This window comes from Peromyscus californicus, unplaced genomic scaffold, assembly GCF_007827085.1.
Source record: "Peromyscus californicus insignis strain IS unplaced genomic scaffold, ASM782708v3 Scaffold_8__1_contigs__length_139910024, whole genome shotgun sequence".
In the NCBI taxonomy this organism is placed as follows: Eukaryota; Metazoa; Chordata; class Mammalia; order Rodentia; family Cricetidae; genus Peromyscus; species Peromyscus californicus.
In genome coordinates this window covers 107,209,772-107,230,813 of record NW_026294606.1, presented here as the reverse complement: position 1 = coordinate 107,230,813, position 21,042 = coordinate 107,209,772, and the positions used below count along the sequence as shown (strand labels likewise).

Genomic DNA, 21,042 nt, shown 5'->3' with positions numbered 1-21,042 from the left:
TCTGGCCTGTGTAGACAACAGGCATACACAGTGCATAGACACACATGTGAAAACCATTCCTAACATAAAAAATAAAAACAGGACCAATTGGAAAAGAGAAAAAAGAGTATGGGTGAAAGCCTTGGAATAGAAGGCAAGAAGGCTGGCCCAAAAACATATCTTAGCATTCTGCAATTTCCTATCCCTGAGAAGTGAGGTTAAAATTACCACTGAGAATGGACTTGACAGAACTTCCATGCAGCACTGCTAAACTGCTCAATTCTCTCAGTTCTGACAAAAGTGTAAATTTTCCTTTGGCCTGTTTCTATTTTTCTTTTGGACACTGGTCAAAAGCCTAAGCATGTTTTTCTTGACACTCTGGACTATTTCTCTTTCTTTGAGACCCTCTCCCTCTTCCACCAAAAAGCTCCTAATTGACCCACATTGCTCAGCATGCCAGTTTTTGCACCTAACTTAAAATCTCACAGCTTTCTCTCTTCCTCTTCTCTATTTCTTTCATGCTAGCAAATGTTGAGATTAACAGCTTGTTTGCCTTGTTTTTCTTTCAAACTCTAATAAAATTGTCCTTGAGCTAAAAAAAATTTTTTTTTAAAAAAAGGCCTTGCAGAGGAAGGAGTGATAATATAATCCACCTTCCTGATACTTAGTTTGCCCTGCACCCTGACCAGAGCACAGTCTCCTCTTCATTTTCCTTAAGTACAACAGACATCAGACGAACACAAGAAAGGGTTTAAGAAAAGCTACATGCCTACGTCCAATCTTACATGCTACCTGTGAGGGGAAAAGGGCAGTACGGAAAAAAAATTTGGATTTTGGGACTGGAGAGATGGCTCAGTGGTTAAGAGCACTGGCTGCTATTCCAGAGGTCCTGAGTTCAATCCCCAGCAACCACATGGTGGCTCATAACCATCAATAATGAGATCTGGTCCCCTCTTCTGCCATGCAGGTGTACACACAAGCAGAACACTGTATGCATAATAAATAAATAAATCTTTAAAAAAAAATTGGATTTTCATCAAACTCAACTCTCTTTACCACAGTTAACTTGCAAACTGGTTTTTGTCATGTTGCTGACAGGTTCAATGCTTTCATTATTGCTTCAAATATAGGGACTTAGTTTAAGTTTTTCTTTTGTGAGCATAGTTTCTAAAATTAAAATTTGATTGTCTTAGGGTTTCTATTGATGTGATGAAACACCATAATCAAAAAGCAAGTTGAGGAGAAAAGAGTTTGTTTGGCTTACACTTCCATGTCATAGCCCATCACTGAAGGAAGTCTGAACAGGAATTCAAACAGGGCAGGTACCTGGAGACAGGAGCTGAGGCAGAGGCCATGAAAGAGTGCTGCTTACTAGCCTACTCTCTACATGGCTTGCACAGTCTTATAGATCCCCGGACCACCAGCCCAGGAATAGCAACACTCACAATGGGTTGGGCTCCATCCCATAAACCACTAATTAAAAAAAAATGCCCTACAGGCTTCCCTACAGCCCCAATCTTATGGAGATATTTCCTGAATCGATGTTCCCTCCTCTCAGATGACTTTAGCTTGTATCAAGTTGACATAAAACTATCCAACACAAGTATTTCACTCAATTTAAAGTCTTCAGGAGCTTAGGACATAATTCAGTTGGTAGAATGCTTGCCTAACACGCATGAAGCCCTGGCTTTGATCACTAGCATCAAATAAACTAGGGGTAGTAGTACACATAAGGGTAACTTCAAGGTCATCATCGGCTACAGAGGTAGTTGAAGGCTTTCTTGTTATTTGTGAGACCCTGTTTCAAAACAGAAAATAAAGCAAAAAGGTCTTCAGTGGCTCCCCACATCCTGTGGATTAAACTCCCAAATCCTGAGAACAACATGCAAAGTCTTTGATAAACTACCATCCATACCTCCTCATCTAAATTCATTGGTCAATTTAAAAAAAAAAAAAAAAAAAAAAAAACCCTTAGAGCTAGGGATGTAGCTCAGTTGGTAGAGTACTTATTTAGCATCAGCAGGCCATAGGTTCAATCCCCAGTACTGTAAAACCTGGGTGTGGTTATACTTGCCTGTAATATCAGCTCTTGGGAGGTAGAGGTAGGAAGATCAGGATTTCAAGGTCATCTTCAGCTATATACAACCTTGGGATATAAGAGATCCTGTCTCAGTTTTTTTTCCCTCTCCCATTCATGCTCACGGCAAGCAACCTTAATGAAGGGCAGTGAGGCACACAAGCACATACACTAAAAGGCATGGGAATAGGAAGGACACGTACTAGGAAGAAAAAAGGGATTAGCAGGAGGAGGAGGGGATAAGAATATTCTGAAAGGGAAATAAGATAAAGTACGTTTTATATGTATGGAATTGTAAAAGGATAAATACACTTGAAAAAAAAAAAGAAAACAAAAAGAATTCCTACTTTAGGCTCCTCCCAAGACCAGGTTTAATCATTCCTATATCCACAGTGCTTAACAACATGGCACAGAATAAGTACTTATTGAGTAAGCAAGCGCTATAGTCATTAAACAATACCTTGATTGAGAAACAGAATCCTTTTGGTTAAAGGTCATTTTTTCATTTAAGATTTGAGTGCAGCTTGAAGTGGCTTTATGTAAACTCTTACTCTGCCCTCTCTCCCTATAGCAAGGATTAAGGGGATTTGTGTTCTTTTTCAGAGTCTTCATTTGGTTTTCATTTGCACAAGCTTTAGATATGATTCCACTGGACTTATAACTAGGACGCTGTTTAGACTGGTTTGTATCCTTATTTTCTGCTTTGGTACCTCCAATACTATCTGCACAGAGATGTTTCAAAGTGTTCTGTATTTTTATTTTCATAGATGAGGTATTATCCTTATATTGTCCACTTTGTAATTTTTCCTACAATATAAAAAATAGCAAGTAAATAATTTTAATACAATCATTTCTTTATAATATGCCTCAAATTTCCTTTATTATATAAAAACTGTATATGTTTTTTTTTGTTTTTTTTTTGGTTTTTTTTTGGTTTTTCGAGACAGGGTTTCTCTGTGTAGCTTTGCGCCTCTCCTGGAACTCACTTGGTAGCCCAGGCTGGCCTCGAACTCACAGAGATCTGCCTGGCTCTGCCTCCCGAGTGCTGGGATTAAAGGCGTGCGCCACCACCGCCCGGCAAAAACTGTATATGTTTTAACTTAACACTTACAATAAAATGTAATGGGTAGCTGTTCCAGCTTTGACCTGGAAACACTACCCCCACTGAGGCTTCTAGTAACTGTCAGGCCTAGCTATGGCCTGCCCCTGAGGTGGGGTCAAAACAGGAGCCCTTAAGACCCAAGATCTGGATGTGCCAGCTCTCTTGCTTCCTGGTGATCCTGGATGCTGGATGGTAGACCAAGCAGAGTTCTCCAGAGAACACCACTGGACTGCACTTCACCTCTCCCAGACCCTGTAACCTATTCCTTTACTTGTTGTAAGTAAAACCCCCTAATAAACCTCCCTTTTCTTTTCTTTTTTTTTTTTTTTTTTTCGGTTTTTTGAGACAGGGTTTCTCTGTGTAGCTTTGCGCCTTTCCTGGAACTCACTTGGTAGTCCAGGCTGGCCTCGAACTCACAGAGATCCGTCTGGCTCTGCCTCCCAAGTGCTGGGATTAAAGGCGTGCGCCACCACCGCCCGGCAAACCTCCCTTTTAACTATGTGGAGTTGCCTTAATAAATCCCCCAATAATAAAAGGAATAATTTACATTAGGAAGAGAAAGAGAATTTATTTAATAAATGATATTGGATTACTTGAGAAGCTACCTGGGGGGAAAATGTAGCTATATGAATATAAATGTAGCTATTTCACAACAATAAGGTAAAAGTGAACCAAATATTTTTAAAATGTTAAATGAAATTACATAGGCCCAGGGAGACGGCTAGGTGGGTAAAGGTGCTTGCTACCAAGTTTGACTACCTAAGTGTGATCCCCAGGACCCACATGGTAGAAGGAGAAGACTAGCTTCTACAAGTTGTCTTCAGGTTTGAGCATGTACACACACACACACACACACACACACACACACACACACACACACACACACACACACACACAAATAAATAAACAAACATTTAAAAAAAGAAAGTACAGGGTGGGAGGGAAGAATGGGGGAGAAGGACTGAGAGGGGAGGATGTGAGCGGAGGCTGCGGCTGTGATGTAAAATAAATCAATGAATTAAAAAAAAAGTACATCCATTGTAATAGAAACTGTTCTCAAGGGATAGAAGTCCTTTCTAAATAGTATGCAATAGCTACATCATAAAAAAACCAATATGCTTGATCATATAAAATATCTTTGAAAGCTCTCCTAAAGACTAAGGACAATGAAGGAGAATGTACTTAGAGGAGGAAAAGGGCAAGAAGCAAAACCAATGGGAACCAAGACATAGAAAAATCATACATAAAGCATGTACTAGACCACAGGATAATTTTTTTTCCCCCAAGATAGGGTTTCTTTGGGTAGCCTTGGCTGTCCTGGAACATGCTCTGTAGACTAGTCTAGCCTCGAACTCACAGAGATCTGCCTGTGATCTCTGGGATCAAAGGTGTGTGCCACCACATCTGGCTAACTCTTAAATAACACTAATAAAAAGATCAACAACCATATGATAGGGTAAGCAAAGGAGATAAACAGTTCACTGGACAGGAAACCTAAGTAGTTCTTAAACATATGAAAAATCCCTCCATCTCACTGTAATAAAAGAAATAACTACTAAAACTACACTGCAACTGCTTCCTTCTCTACCAAGACAGATTCAAAGCATGTGGAGAAACAGACAGCATGAACATTGCTAGCTAGAATGTATACATGTATCCATGACTAAATAACTTGTGTTTTTCTTTGAGACAGGATGTCATTATGTAGCCTTGGCTGGTCTAGAACTTGCTATATCGACCAAGTTGGCCTCAAACTCTGCCTCCAGAGAGGGACTAAAGGCAAAAACTCTATGCCCAGTCTTTAAATTTCTATTTTATTTCTGTTTTGACAACTTTTATAATAAAACCAGTATGTATAAGAAAAACTCTATGGATAACTTTTATGTTGTGCAATATTAGTTGAAGATGTGTTACATTTGTTTATGCTGTGGAACATTTGTTTAACGATGTGAAGATGTGTTGTATTTTTTAATATTGTGTTTGTTTAACTCTGTGAAGCTGTGTTACTTTGCTTGTCTAAAACACCTGATTGGTCTAATAAAGAGCTGAATGGCCAATAGCTAGCAGGAGAAAGGATGGGCAGGTCTGGCAGACAGAGAGAATTAATCGGTGAAGAAATCTGGGAAGAGAAGATCTAAGAATGAGACAAAAAGGAGAGAAGACACTAGGTGCCAGCCACCCAGCTACACAACAAGCCATGGAGTAAGAAGTAAAGAAAGGTATATAGAATAAAGATAAAAGCTCAGAGGCAAAAGGTAGCCAGGATAATTTAAGTTCTGAAAAGCTGGCTAGAAACAAGTCAAGCTAAGGTCAGGCATTCATAAAAAAAGAGTAAGACTCTGTGTGATTTATTTGGGAGTTGGGTGGTAGTCTCCAGAGAGCCAAACGAAGTAGCAGTTTCACATTGGCTTGGACTTTACCACATACACCAGGATAGCTGGCTTGAAAGCTTCCAGGGATCTGTTTGTTTCCCACCTGGATTACAGGTGTGCACCACTAATCCCTAGATTTTTATGTGGTTTCTGGGGATCTGAATTCCAATCTTCATGCTTTCAATGGCAAGTACTTTACTGAGCCATTGACAGCTTGAGATGCAATTTTCATTCTATTCACTTATTGCCTAATTCAGTGGTTTTTAGTTAACCACACTATTTGTTCTTTTAAATTGTGATAAAATATATAACAATATTTCATTTAAAACCTTCCTTACTTTTTTTGAGACTAGGTCTTATTTTGTAGCCCTTGCTGGCCTAGAACTTGAGTGGCAGTTCCTCAAAAAACTGAACATAGAATTACACTAGACTATGACTCAGCAATTCTACTTCATAAGAAGTGCAAGCAAGGCTCAAACAAGTATATGAGGTATGTGTGTGCATGTGTGTGTGTGTGTGCGTGCGTGTGCGTGCGTGCGTGCGTGCGTGTGTGTGTGTGTGTGTGTGTGTGTGTGTGTGTGTGTGTGTGTATGTGTTTTGAACTCTGGGAATGTAGCTCAGCTGTAGAACAGCACTGGCATGCAAAGCCCTGGGTTTGATGATCAAAATTTCAAAAAGAAAAATATGTAATATACACATATATATTATATACATGAAATCACTGTAGAAACAGAAAGTTTCAGCAAAATGTGAAAAGCACCTAAGGACTAACACCCAAGGGTGTCCTCTGACATCCAGAGGCTTACCATATATACATGTGCACCCTCCCCCAACAATGTGTGTGAAGAGAGGTCAGGAAGTCCAGAGTGAATGTGTATTGTTGACATGGACACAGCTGTCAAGGATCCCAATGCCTTAGACTTATGAGAGTGGCAAAGCCTTCCCTGGTTGAGGCTCAGGGGAATTGGCAAAACCCAAATAATAACACAGAGACTTATATTAATTATGAAAGCTCAGCCTTTAGCTTAGGCTTGTCTCAACTAGCTCTTACAACTTAAATTAACCCATTTATATTAGTCTACATTCTATCACATGGTGTGACTTCTCTTCTATCTTGAACCTCCTGTTTCCTGTCCATGTCTCCTGGCTTCTCCTGCATGCCTAGATTCCTCTTCCTCTTCCTTTCTTTCCCTACAAATCCCATTATACCTCCTACATCGCTATTGGTCATTCAGCTTTTATTATACCAATCACAATATATCTTCACACAGTGTACAAATATCCCAACAATTTACTATGTTATATTTTTATCATTATTTTAGTGCATTCCGTTTACTATAAAACAGTATACTGTTTAAGCAACAGCAGTCTCATATGCACCCCCCATTTCATAAAGATTGATTTATTTTGAATTTAGGTGTATGAGTGTTTTGCCTGCATGTGTGTATGTTCACTATGTGCATATCTGGCACCCATGTAGGCCAGAAGAGAGTGTAGGATTCCCTGGAACTGGGGTTACAGATGGTTGTGAACCACTGCATGTGTGCTAAGAACTGAACCCAGGTCTTCTCCATGAGCAGCAAATAATGCTCTTAACCACTAAGCCATTGTCCAGGTCCTCATACTTCTTAAATTTATTGCATCGCTTGACGTTTACCATCTTAGTTTGTGTAATTACTCTGTGATGCTTGTACAATGATGGAATTATCTACTGATGCATTTGTCAGACCATACTCCTGCAGTTTAGACACAAGACCATGTATATGTCTGGGATTGGGGAAGAGGGATTAAAATTAGATTGTTTCTTCTGCAAATTTGTTGAACTAATATTCAGATGTTAGACTTCTTAGTTTTATCTTTTATGTAACTACTCTTTCTTGTTACCATTTCTACTTTCTAAAAAATTATTTAGGGGCTAGAAAGATGACTCGGTGCTTAAGAAAGCTTGTTGCTCTTCCAGAGAACCTGAGTTCTCTGGAACTCAGCACCCACATTGGGCAGTTCACAATCATCTGTAGTTCCAGTTCCAGGGGATCTGACACCCAATTCTGGCCTCTACAGGCATCCATGGGTGCAGACACTCACACACACATACACACACACCCCTTTAAAAATCATTTGGGAGAGCTGGAGAAATGGTTCAAGAGTTAAGAGCAGTAACTACTCTATCAGATGACCCAGGTTTGATTCCCAGATGGCTCACAACTGTAACTCCAGTTCTAGATCTGATGCCCTCTTCTAGCCTTCTGGGCACCAGGTATGCATATGGTGCACAGACATAAATGCAGGTAAAACACCCATGCACATTAAATTAAAACTAAAAAAAATTATTTAGGAGCTGAAGAGATGGCTCAGGGGTTAAGAGAACATACTACTCTTGCAGAGGACCTGGGTTCAGTTCCTATCACCCACATCAAGCGACTCATAAAGACATGTAAGCCTAACTCAAGGGGATCTGACGCCCTCTTCTGTTTTCTTAGGGCTCCCTTAAATACATGGTGTGCATATACACATAAATAAAAGTAAAAATAAATAAATAGGACATAAAGAGATGACTCAGTAGTTAGGAATTTTTGATGCTCTTCCAGAGGCTATGAGTTAAAAATACCAGCAGCCATGTCAGGCAGCTCACAACCACCTATAACTCCAGCTCCAGGGGATCCAGTGTCCTCTTCTGGCCCCTTCCCTTCAGGCATTTGGAGACAGACAGACAGACACACACACACACACACAGAGAATCTTTTTTTAATGATAAAGAAAAAATAAATGTAAAAAATTTGTTCTATACCTATGTCCTTTAAATATTACTATTAAAATTTACATTAAACATTTTAAAAAATAACTGGAGAAAAACATTTTTACTGCCAACCTCTATTGCTTTAAATTTGCACGTATTCTAGTATTTGCATGGAGTTCTATATTCTGTGAAATGGAAAAAAAAAAACCAACCTCTTTTCCTTCTCTTTCAAATTGTTTTATTCTGCATATAATTTCTTTTGCTGCCTTCCAGTGCTCTTCAAGATTCTCTTTTTCATTTATGTCCTTTAGTTGGTCAGCTTCATTTTCATCAAAAGAATTCTCTCCTAGACTTAGAGATAATTTCTCAGCTTTGTAATATGGGATGCGTGGGGGCAGCGGGAGGAGAGACAAAGGAAGGGGATAGTAAGTTTATCATTACTAGAAATGTTATTATTACACTTTAAGGACAACTACATATTCCACCCCATCCCATCTTTAAACTGTATATCCATATACAATAACTGGTACTGAAAATAAGTGGAAAGAAGGCATAGCAGAGGCCTGGGACTTAGTCAAATAGTAGATTCTACTTTTCATAGTTTTGGAAAATAACACATGAAAATGTTATTCCAGATACAAGGTTACTGGCTTTAAAGTAGTTTGTTTGGAATGCAAAAATTAAAGACAGGGTCAGTCATATGCTAAGTATATACTCTATCACTGAGCTACCTCTCTAGTCCAAAAGTAGATTGTTTTGGTTTGGTCAAGTTTCATTTACTTGACATAAGTTAGAGTCATCTGGGAAGAGGGAACCTCAACTGAGAAAATGCCTCTATCAGATTGCCTGTAGACAAGTCTATGGAGGCATTTTCTTGATTAATGATTGATGTAGGAAGGCCTAGATCACTGGAGGAGGTTCCGTCCCTGGGCAGGTGGTCGTGGGTTATACAAAAGCAAGCGGACCAAGCTATGTAAGCAATATTCCTCCATGATCTCTGATTCAGTTCCTGTCTCCAGGGTTCCTGACTTGAGTTCCTGTCCTTACTTCCCATAACAATGTACTGTAAGGTGGAAGCTGAAATAAATCCTTTCTTCCTCAAGTTGCTTTTGGTCATAATGCTTATTACAACAGTAGAAAGCAAACTAGGGGACATAGATATGCTTAAAACACAGTCTTTTAAAAAATTTATTATGTCTATCGTTTTTCATTCACAAAGAAATCTTATAGCTGCCACCAGCTCTCTGGGCTCCAGCTAGACTGCCCATCAATTCTTTGAATACACCAGTCCCCTTCCTAAGCTAGGATCTGTTGCTTAGGCCTGAGCCATTTATAGCCCATTTCCTCTTTTCACACAATTAACTCTAGACGTTTAGATTTCTGTTCATGAGTTACTTTCTTCCTATAATTTTGGGCCCTTTCTCCCAAAACCTGTACTGCTTTAAATCTGGATCAGATCACTGTAGCTGAAGTTTTCCTGTGTCCTGGCCTGCCGGCAGTCAGGACAAATCTCTCCCACTCGCATCCCCCAAGTAAACATACAGAGACTCATATTACTTATAAACTGTATGGCCATGGCAGGCTGCTTGCTATCTGTTCTTATATCTTAAATTAACCCATTTCTATAAATCTATACCTTGCCACATGGCTTGTGGCTTACTGGTATCTTACATCATGCTTCTCCTTGTGATGGCTGGCAGCATCTCTCTGCCTCAGCCTTCCACCTCCCAGAATTCTCCTCACTCCTTGTCCCGCCTACACTATCCTTCCTGCCTGGCTACTGGCAAATCAGCGTTTTATTTATCAATCAATCATAGCAACAGATCACTTTGCTATAGTGTATTGCTAAGTATTCAGAATACACTCCCTCACAATCTTTATATCAATTTATAATAATATCTAATTTTAGTTTTTAGAATTATTTCTTTACTCAGACTAAACTTACAGGCCCACAGTTTGCTTATAACTCTACCCTCAATATCAATGCCTTTCATGGTACTTAGCATATAACAGAAATTCTAATATTTAAACTAATGAACAAATGTACTTTATATTATGATTTAGAAACAAAACACAAGGCATAAAATAAGTGAATTTTCTCAGCTTCAGCTATCTGGATGTTCTCTTTTACATAGGCTTGAGTACGTTGAAAATGCTCTAATTGTCATTTCCAAATTACATATGCTCCTTTCAAGCCCAAAAAAATAATATGGAATCTAAATCATTAGAGTACATACAAATTTCTCTTCAGCAACTTTCTTTCCTTCCTTTCTTTTCCTTTGGAACAGAGTCTTACTATGTAACTCAGGTTGGATTTGAACACAAAAAAACCTGTCTGCCTCTGGTCCTGAAATTAAAAGTTGTGTGTCACTATACCTGGCAGTTGATATTTCGATTTTTGTTTGTTTGAGATAAGGGTCTTGCTATGTATGTAGCCTTGGCTGGCCTGGAACATCCAGTATAGATACTGGCCTTGATTCCTAAGGAATCTGCCTGTCTCTGCTTCCCAGAGCTAGGATAAAAGTGTGCACTACCATGCCCAGAAGGTTGATATTTTCCTAAAGTAACAGTAAACTTACTAATTGTTTTGCAGTTCTGAAGCACATAAGTGGCAGCTTTGTTTAGTTCTTCATTATTAAATTCAGTTAAGGCTTGTATCATTAGTGGCAACCCATTGTTTTTTAAAAGTTCATATTGATTTTCCTCTGTAAAAATATCAAAAATTAAAATGATGATTATTTTTCATAAAGTTTATAAAGCTTTGTATGAGGTCATGATTTATCACTGTGATAATTATGAACATAATTCAAACTTTAAAATAAAGAATATAATTTCAAAGGTATTTTCAATTTATTAATCTGTTTACAAAAGGTACCTAATTCTCATAAATGATGATTTCTAAAATGTTGCCACAATGTACCACACCTCATAAGAGATAACACATAGCTCTCATTTGGTTTAAAAAAAAAAAATGAAGTGTAGGGACTGAAAGATGACTCAGTGGTTAAGAGCACTTGCTGCTCTTGCAGAGGACCCGAATTTGGTTTCCAAACCTCACATCAAGTGGTTCATAACCACCTGTAACTCTACCCCTCCCCTGGCCTCTGTGGGTACCCAGAGACACACATATACATATGCATAAATAAAAACATTCTTAAAAGGTCAAGAGAAAGAATAAAGAAATTGATAAAGGAAACAAACAAAAACTAAGAAAAGAGTAGATGACACGAGAGAGAGAAAAGAGATGAGAAAAAAGTGGGAAAGTGTGAGGAAGGAGGGAGATGGTTAGAAGAGAGGAAAGTGAAGATTGTTGGAAAGATGGATTAGAGCAAGACTGGGATAGAAATAGAGGAAACAAAACCTTTGAGAGTTTTCACTGAAGGTTAGAAGAACTGGCCTTTCAAGGTTTTCAGTGAGGGAGAACAGGATCAGATTTGTATACTGACTCAGCAAGAAGACTGAAAATCGAGAGAGACAAGGAGGAGCAGATGAGGTAGCTGTTACAGTCGTACTGGTGAAAGGCGATAATGGACTGGGGGCAATGGGAAGAAATATGGAATGAGAAAGAAGTACAACCAGAGGCCTCCATGATTAATTGAACATAGTATGAAAAAGAAAATAAGGAGCTTAAATGACTGGGACAAAAGCTGGATTTTAAGTCTTTCATACAATAAGAGGAGAAAGAAGCAAAAGCATGTTTCCACCCCACTGTTTCAGTACACACACTGAATTAACTGAATACTCACCACAATCCTCTGTGCAGTGACCAATGGCAAGTATGATGCTAAATTTTTCTCCTGAATCAAGACTTTCATGAAGCAGTAATGCCAGAAGTTTTGAAACAATGTGGTATTTGGATAACACCACTGAAAAGGTAGCTACTAGTTTAATACAGGGAGAAAAAAAAGGTACAAATTTAAGATTTCTAAGTATACAAGTACCATTTGTTTTAGAGCTTATTCAGGGAGAATATCATATGCCTATGTACTACCTAATATATACATGTCATATAGCATCCAATATATGTATATACATGTCAATTTAAACAAATACATTATAGTAAGAAAATGGTTTATCGTCCTCATTATTTACTTTTTTTTTTTGTTTGTTTGAGACAGCATTTCTCTATGTATTCCTGACTGACCTGGAACTCTCTACGTAAACCAGTCTGGCCTCAAACTCACATGAATCCACCTGCCTGTCTCCCTAGATTAAAGGTGTGCATCATCATGACTAGTCTTTTATGGTTTTTGTTTGTTTTTGGGTTTTGGTTTTGGTTTCTTTTTTTTTTTTTTTTTTTAGGGATTTTCTTTGTAGCCCTGGCTGTCCTGGAACTAGTTCTGTAGACCAAATTGGCCTCAAATTCACAGAGATGCGCCTGTCTCTGCCTCCTGAGTGCGGGATTAAAGGTGTGTACCATCAGTGCCCGGCTTATGTTCTTCTTCTTTAATGGTTTCTTCTTAGTTGCTGTGCATGATGTTGTAAATATGAACTAATAATATATTCCTAAAAGCTGAATATACCTACTCTTATCTTACATATCTCCTTATAGCTATACTAGACAGTAAGGACACTACTAGATAAATCCTGCTTGACATTGAAATATGACTCTATGACACTATTAATGTTAATGATGCAATGAAGGTTATATAAATCTATGATGAAGTGTGATGAGATTGAAGAAGTCTACTATTAAGCTATAATTCTCCTTATGAGGTATTTATGTTATTTTTTATTGTTTGAGACAGGGTCTTACACAGCCCAGGATGACTTTAAACTTATTATTAACCAGAGGCTAACCCTGAACTGATCCTCTATTTCCTAAATGCTGGGATTATAGGTATGCACTACCCTGCATGGCCTCCATAGGGTTTTTAACAGAGTTCATCAGAGTCTAATAATACTGGTATGAACAATAAAGTTGTGAATTCCTCAAGGAACTGTATCATTTAATTTTTTTTTACATTTACTTATTGTGTTTATGTGTGCATAGCACATATGCCATGGTGCACACACAGAGGTCAAATGACAACTTTATTCAGGAGTCAATTTTCTCCTTCCACCATGTGGGTCCCAGGATTGAACACGGGTTATCAGGCTTGGCAGCAGGAACCTCTCTACCTGCTGATACATCTCATGGTTCAAGGAACTATATCTCAATTACTTTTATGTCTTTGGGACTTAGCACACAGCAGGTATTCATTAACTGCTTATTAAATAGCCATCTAAGGGCTCAGTAGTTAAGAGAACTTGGTGGTCTTACAGAAGAAGATTCAGATTTGGTTCCTAGCACTGACATGGTGGCTCACAATGGGGATCCAATGTCCTCTTCTGGTCTCTATGAGCACTAGGAACACACATGGTATACATACAAACATTAAGGCAAAACACTCATACACATAAAATAAATCTTTAAAAACTCAGCCATCTACTTTTTGGGTCGTTTGTGAATGTAAAGGGGTCCTCACTACAAGGATTTACACACTACCATTCTAAGTGTTTGTACAATGAGAAACGTATGTCCTTAGTTCTGGCTCTGCTGCTCACTCATGCATTAGGTATGTCAGACATTACCCTCATCACAAAGGCATGTTTTAATTTTTATGTATATGTATTTGTCTCTATATAAGCATATGCCACATGTGTGCAGGTGCCTGCAGAGGCCAGAAGGTGTTGGATCCCCTGGAGCTCTCGTTACAAGTAGTTGTGAGCTGCCCAACTTGGGTGCTGGGAACCAAATTCAGGTCCTCTGGAAAAGCAGCAAGAGCTCTTAACTGCTGAACCACCTCTCCAGCCCAAGTTTAATTATTTACATAATTCCTAAAATTTTATACATTGGGTTTTTCAATATCTCAATGTCTTTTGATTTGTCATTTAAATTTTTTTAATTAAAGTTGTTTTTCTTTTTAGACAAGGTCTCACTGTGTTACCATGGCTGGCCTGGAATTCAAGAGATCTACCTGCCTCCACCTCTGCCTCCCAAAAGCACCACCACATCTAGCTAAAACAGCTTTTTAAGTGAAATAATGACTTAAAGAATTACCAGATCTTACTTTGATTCTCTTATTAGACCTAAAGTCAAAAGACTTAGATGTACATCCCTAGGGAAGTTGTAACTTCTGATGGGAAAATAAGGAACTAGAATAGTTAATTTCTAAGATTCCTTTCCATTTGTAAGAAGGTGGAAATTTTGCCATTTTAATACAATTTTGCCATATTAAATACAATAGTATTTAATGTATTTATAAATGTATTAATGTAGTTGTTCAGCAAAGTTCAATTATAGAAAATTGATTAAGCATTTTTACTCACAATTATTAGTAATACATGCATCCACGGTCTTTGTCACTACCACTGCAAGCTTAGCACTGGAAAAAGTATTGTGTGAATCAGACTCCAGTTGCACAAGAACTTGCGACAAAACATCCAGTCCACCCGAAGATACAAAGCAGTTCTGAACATGTGCTTAAGGAATAAAGTAGCAAAACTATTAATATCTCAAAAAAGGCAGGTATATGAGTTCATTCAATTATTTTATATTAAATACTTTTAATTTGGTTTTTCAAATACTGTAATTCCCAAAAATTACAGAATTAAAAGTTCAACTTTCATCTATTTATGTGCATACACACACACACACACATTCATACATATAAACTTAGTAACACTTCCCCTTGACACAGTACAATTAGATGTATAGTAGGATAGTGCTTCATTTTGTGTAGGAGATCTTTTATTTCATTTCTGAGAACTGGTGTTTCTGTGATATTATTAAACTATCCTTCATAATTATTAAACAAGTATTTCAATAGCACTATATAGAATAGATTCAGTAAGGGCAAGGAATGGAAAAGTGGTCTAGGCCTATCATCTTAGCACTATGAAAGCAGAGGCAAAAGGTAATGAGTTGTAGCCTGGGCTTACAGCAGGACCCTAACAACATGATAACATGAAAGAACAGATTCATTGGTTTATCTTGGTATTATAACCAGCAATTACTTTCTAAATTCCAATGTAACTGATATCTCAGATCACTTTACTCTAGAAATGACAATGTGTTCCATTGTTTCAAAAACACATATGAAATTTTTTTTGAGAAACAGAGTTTCCCTATATAGTCTGAACTGTCCTGGAACTATGTAGACTGGGCTGACCTTGAACTCACAAACACACTCCTGTCTCTACTTCTACCTCTGCCTCCGAAGTGCTAGAATTAAAGGTGCATACCACCACACCTGGCCACATACACCTTTTATTTACACCTAATTCATTTTTCTTCTTGGAGCACAAAATTCTAATATATCATTGAGCAAAGATTCAGTGACAGATAGATACATACATATATACACAAAATGTGTGTTTATACATATATATATTTGAGACTAGATCTCACTACTTACCCCAGGCTGGCTTCACTCTTAAGATTCTCTTGTTGCTTCTTCCCAAGTGATATTATAGTCCTGTGCCACCACACCCTCATTTTTAAGTAATGTTGATGAGAAAGTATGCCCTGCGGCTCTAAAGTCAGTATCTCTACAGCTCCTATCCTAGAAACAGGCTTATGACCAATGGTGATGAGGCTAGTAGTTAAAATCCTGCCACAATTTTTTCCTAGTTTAGCCTAGTTCCAAGGATGATGATTTAAAAGCTAAGATGATTAAAAACAAAAATTGACTTTTGTATTGTAAATAAAAGGGATATTAACATAAAATAATATCACATCCAGAATTTAACACTATTTACTTATTTGGTACTAGTGACTGAAATCAGAAACATCTACACAGAACATAAGCACTCTACCACTAAGCTACATCTCCTATCACCCCTTTCCAAAAACATATTTTGTGTTTATTTGACTAATTAACTTTGTTTTTGGATATAGTAGTAGTAGTTTCTCAAGTAGTCCAGGGTGGCACTGAACTAATGTTGCCAAGACTGACCTTTAATCCCTGATTCCCCTGCTTCCACCACTGCTGGGATTACAAGGTTTATGCTGCTTAGAAAGAAACTGAAACATTTTACAATTAAAAAAAACAATTCTGGTTTTTATTTATATGGAATATATTTTTATTTAAATTTATTTATATGGGAAGTGTGGAAACTGCATATGTCATGGAATGCACAAGGAAGTCAGAGAACAACTTATGAAGTTGGTTCTCACTTTCTACCATGTGGGACCTTGGGAATGAACTCAGTGTCAGGTTCGGCAGCAAGCACCTTTCGCCACTAATTTCATTGGCCTTAAAACAAACCAAAAAAACCTTCACTTAAAATTTTTTATGTTATTTTTACATTTATTTATTCATGTGCATATGTACACATGTACCACAACATACACGTGGAGGTCAGATGACAACTTTCTGAACATGGTTTTCAACTTACATGATATGAATCCTGGGGATCAAACTCAGATAGTCAGACTTAACGAATGGTAAGAGTCTTTACCCAGTGAACCATCTTGTCATCTTGGTTTTTTCTTTCGAGTTGTGGGGGTGGTGCTGGTGGCATGGTTTTTTGAGACAAGGCTTCTCTGTGTAGCCCTGGCTGTCCTGGAACTCACCCTATAGAACAGGATCTCACAGACATCCACCTACCTCTGCCTCTCGAGTACTAGGATTAAAGGCATGCACCACCACCACCTGGCTTGCTATTGTGGTTTTAAGGACAAGCACATGTTTTCAATATTATAATGACTACAAGACAGCTTCTTCACTACACAGTATTTTAATTTTTTTCAAAAAGTGAGGGTTTTTTCTTGTTTGTGGTTTTCAAAGTCTAGTTTTTATTTTTCTTTTTTGAGATGAGGTCTCATATAGCCTAACACATTCTGGACTCTGTGGGTGCCTGCATGGACATAGTGCATATAGACAAGCAAGCACCCTACACATGAACATTATAAATCTCCTTACAATTTAGATATTTCTGCAATATTTTGCTATGTTAGTCAAGTTTATTGCAGTGACAACATACTTAAATTAACTTATAAGGAAAACATTTTACTTTGGGCCATCATTTTAGAGATTACAGTCTATGATTTGTGGCTCTGGAGCCTATGGCAAGGCAGTACACATCATAGTAAGACATAAATAGGTTATAAAGGAAACTGATCACCTGTTGGAGCCAGGGAGGCAGAAACAGAGAGGAGCAAGGGTTCTTACATTCTCTTCAATGGTGCATCTCAATGACTTATTTCCATTAGGACCTACATCCTAAAGATTCCATGAATTTCTCATGAGTTCCAAATAGCACTATAAACTGAGGACAAATCCTTCAATACATGGGTCTTTGGGAGACACTTATTAAAATAATAGCACAGGCATTACATATATTTCATTAAATTTACACCTAAGTATTTAGTCAAGTATTTTCATTTTTTGAGATACAGTATCTATTTGTAGCTCAGGCTAGTCTCTAATTTACTTTTCATTATGGTCTCAAAATCCTCCTGCCTCAGCCTCTCAAGTGCTGGGATGTGCTGTGGATATCGCTCTAAATAAATAAAATGCTGATTGGCCAGTAGCCAGGCAGGAAGTATAGGGGACAAGCAGAGAAGAGAATTCTGGGAACAGGAAGGCTGAGTCAGGAGACGTTGCCAGCCACCACCATGAGTACCAACATGTAAGATACCAGTAAGCCACGAGCCATGTAGCAAGGTATAAATTTATAGAAATGGGTTAATTTAAGATGTAAGAACTAGATAGCTAGAAGCCTGAGCCATTAGGCCAAACAGTTTAAATAATATAAGCGTCTGTGTGTTTATTTTAGAAGTAGGCTACAGGACTGCCGGGGCTTGGTGGGACCCGGAGAGAAAAACTCTAGCTACAAATGGCGCCCAACGTGGGGCTCGAACCCACGACCCTGAGATTAAGAGTCTCATGCTCTACCAACTGAGCGTCATATTATCTGTCTTGTTTTTTAACCCCAGATTATCTACTTTTATTTCATGTATATGTATGCCTGCCTATATGTATGTGTACCATGTGCATTTCTGGTGCCCATGGAGGCCAAAAAAGGGCATTGAATCCTCTAGATCTAGAGTTACAGTTGTGAGCTGCCATGTGGGTTCTGAAAATTGAATCTGGGTCTTCTGTAAGAGTAGCCAGTACTCTTAACTTTTGATCCATTTCTTTAGTCCCAGGCTAGTTCTTTTTTTTTTTTTTTTTTTTTAAAGTATACTATTATAAATGATGGGGGCTGGGGAAATGGCACAATGGGTAAAGCACTTGCCAGCAAGCATGAGGATCTGAGTTCAGATCACCAATAACTACATCAAAGCTGGCCAAGGCACTGTGTACCTAGAGCCCCAGTGCTAGGGAGGCAAAGACAGGCAGGTTCCAGAGGCTTGCTGGTCAGTAAGTCTCGCTGAAACAAAAAGCTCCAATTTCAGTGAGAGACCTTGTCTCAAAAAGTATGGTAGAGAGTGACAGAGGAAGATACCCAAAGTTATTCCTTGACCTCCATATTGGAATACACAAGGAAGTGTACCTGCAACCATATATTAATGCAATCATACACCCCCAACAAACAGACACAAATGACAGTTTGAGGTTCCAATAATTTGTTGGGACATATTGATTTTGTGTGTCCTTACATCCTGCAATCTACCTAAAATCACTATTAGCTATAGTTGTGTGTCTGGATGTGATACTATCACATCATTTATGGGAAAATTCCTTCATTTTAATCTCTATGAATTTTATTTCACTTTCTTGTCTTATTTCACTGGCTAGGAATATCTAATAAAATATTAAATAAAAATAATGAGAATAGCAGTTACATGTAGCATTATATATGCCCTTTATCACATTAAGTATGTTCCCTTCCATTCCTAGTTTACCAAGAGTTCTTATTATGAAGACATATATTATGCATAATACTTTTCCTCTAATTATTAAGATTATCATATAGTTCCTTTTTCTAACCTGTGATTTATGGTTTTATAATGTTAAACCAATCTTGCACTTCTTTGAGATAGGCCATTTAGTCATAATGTATTATCTTTTCTCCATATGGTTAAATTTTTAGAAAATACTTTTTGAACTCATACTAGCCTGGAACTCATGTAGATCAGGATAGACTCAAACTGATGGTAATCATCCTGATTTGATTTTTAAATATTATTAATATTTTTATATCTAAGGCTGGGAATGTAACTCAGAATTGGTTAGAATGCTTGTCAAGCATCCACAGATCAGTGGGTTCAACTCTTAGCAGCACATAAACCAAGAATGATGGTGCACATTTGTAATTCCAGCATTTGGGGGGGTAGAGGCAGAAGTTCAGGAGTTCAAGGTTATCCTTGACTACATAGAGAATTTGAAGCCAAGCAGATTATATGAGGCTCTATCTCATATAAACAAACAGTATTTTTATTTCTATGTGCATAATAGATATTGACCTATAATTTTGTTGTAATGGCTTCTTTCAGCTTGGGTGTAATGCTAGCCTTATAGAATGTATTTATAAGTGTTTCTTCCACTTCTATTTCTAGGAATAATTTATGTAGAATTTTTGGGGGAGCTTTTTCCAAAAAGTAGAATTTACCAGTAAAATTACCAGGCTTTGAAATTCTCCTATATTTATACAACTTTAACTTATGAATTCTGTCTCTTTGATGTAGAACTATGGAGTCAGGTGTGGTAGCACACACCTGTAATCTTAGCACTCAAGAAGTGGAAGGGAAGAACCAGTTCAAGGCCAGGCTCAGCTACACAGCAAGTTCAAAGCTAGCCTGAGCTACATAAAACCCTGTCTTAAAAAAAAATAATAAACATGGGGCTGGAGAGATGGCTCATTGGTTACGAGAACTCTCTCCTCTTGAAGAGAGGGGACATTAGTTCAGTTCCCAGCACCCACATGGCAGCTCACAACTGTAACTCCAATTCCAGGGGCATTTACACCCTCTTCTGGTCTCCAAAGGCATAGCACATATGGGCATACAAGCAAACACTCATACTCATCAAAATTAACAACAACAACAAAAAAAAACCTTCAAAAACAAAAAATAAAAAAAGAACAAACAAAACCAATAGAGGAATATTCAAGTTATCTATTTCTTTGGAGTAAGTTCTAGCAATTTCTGTATTTCTAAAGAATTTGCCCAATTCATTACAATTGTCTAATTGCATGGTGTAAAACTGTTTCTACTATTATTTTGTTAAACTCTGATAGTTCTTGAGTGAGGGATGGAGAGCTGGCTCAGCAGTTAAGAGAACTGTCTGCCCTTCCAGCAGACACAGGTTTCATTCCTAGCACTCAAAAGGTAGCTCAGTTATGAGCTGTATCTCCAATCCCATGGAATCTAACTCCCTCTGCTGGCCTTCAATGGCACCAGGCATACATGTAGTACACAGGCATACATGCAAACAAACACTCATACACATCAAATAAAAACAAGGAAACATAATCTATAGTGATATCACTTTTCATGGTAATTTAGATTGATAATTTAGATCTTTTGTAGGGGGGTAGGTTGGGGAGGTTGAAGATAGTGCATCACACCGTAGCCTAGTCTGGCCAGAAACTCACTATATATGTAACCCAGACGAGCATGAACTTTCAGCCATCCTTATCCCTCAGCTTTCTACAACCTCCAGAAATCCAAGTCTTTAATAACCACATATTTGGCTATCAGTCATCTTTTCAAGGTTTTTTTCTTTTGTTCATTTATTTTTAAAAATTGTATTTATGCTCTGACCAGGGAAGCAGATCAGTGCTTTGCTTAGCTATCAGTAGAAAAGCTTCCTCCTGCAGAGACCCATAGCCAGACATTATG

At 37.9% G+C, this 21,042-nt stretch overlaps 1 protein-coding gene across 7 annotated transcripts in view; it reads right to left on the bottom strand.

Annotated features, from left to right (window-relative positions):
- Terb1 (telomere repeat binding bouquet formation protein 1) overlaps nucleotides 1-21,042 on the bottom strand; it is a 56,141-nt gene that overhangs the window by 19,936 nt on the left and 15,163 nt on the right. For 5 of the 7 annotated variants that reach the window (XM_052727735.1, XM_052727737.1, XM_052727739.1 and 2 more), the window contains 5 exons: nucleotides 14,580-14,732; nucleotides 12,014-12,148; nucleotides 10,847-10,972; nucleotides 8,480-8,637; nucleotides 2,517-2,863 (listed from right to left, as the gene is read on the bottom strand). In XM_052727735.1, the coding sequence (XP_052583695.1) occupies nucleotides 2,517-2,863; nucleotides 8,480-8,637; nucleotides 10,847-10,972; nucleotides 12,014-12,148; nucleotides 14,580-14,732 (919 nt within the window). The remainder of the gene's footprint in view (nucleotides 1-2,516; nucleotides 2,864-8,479; nucleotides 8,638-10,846; nucleotides 10,973-12,013; nucleotides 12,149-14,579; nucleotides 14,733-21,042) is intronic. The other 2 variants (XM_052727738.1, XM_052727740.1) reach the window with 2 other exon arrangements.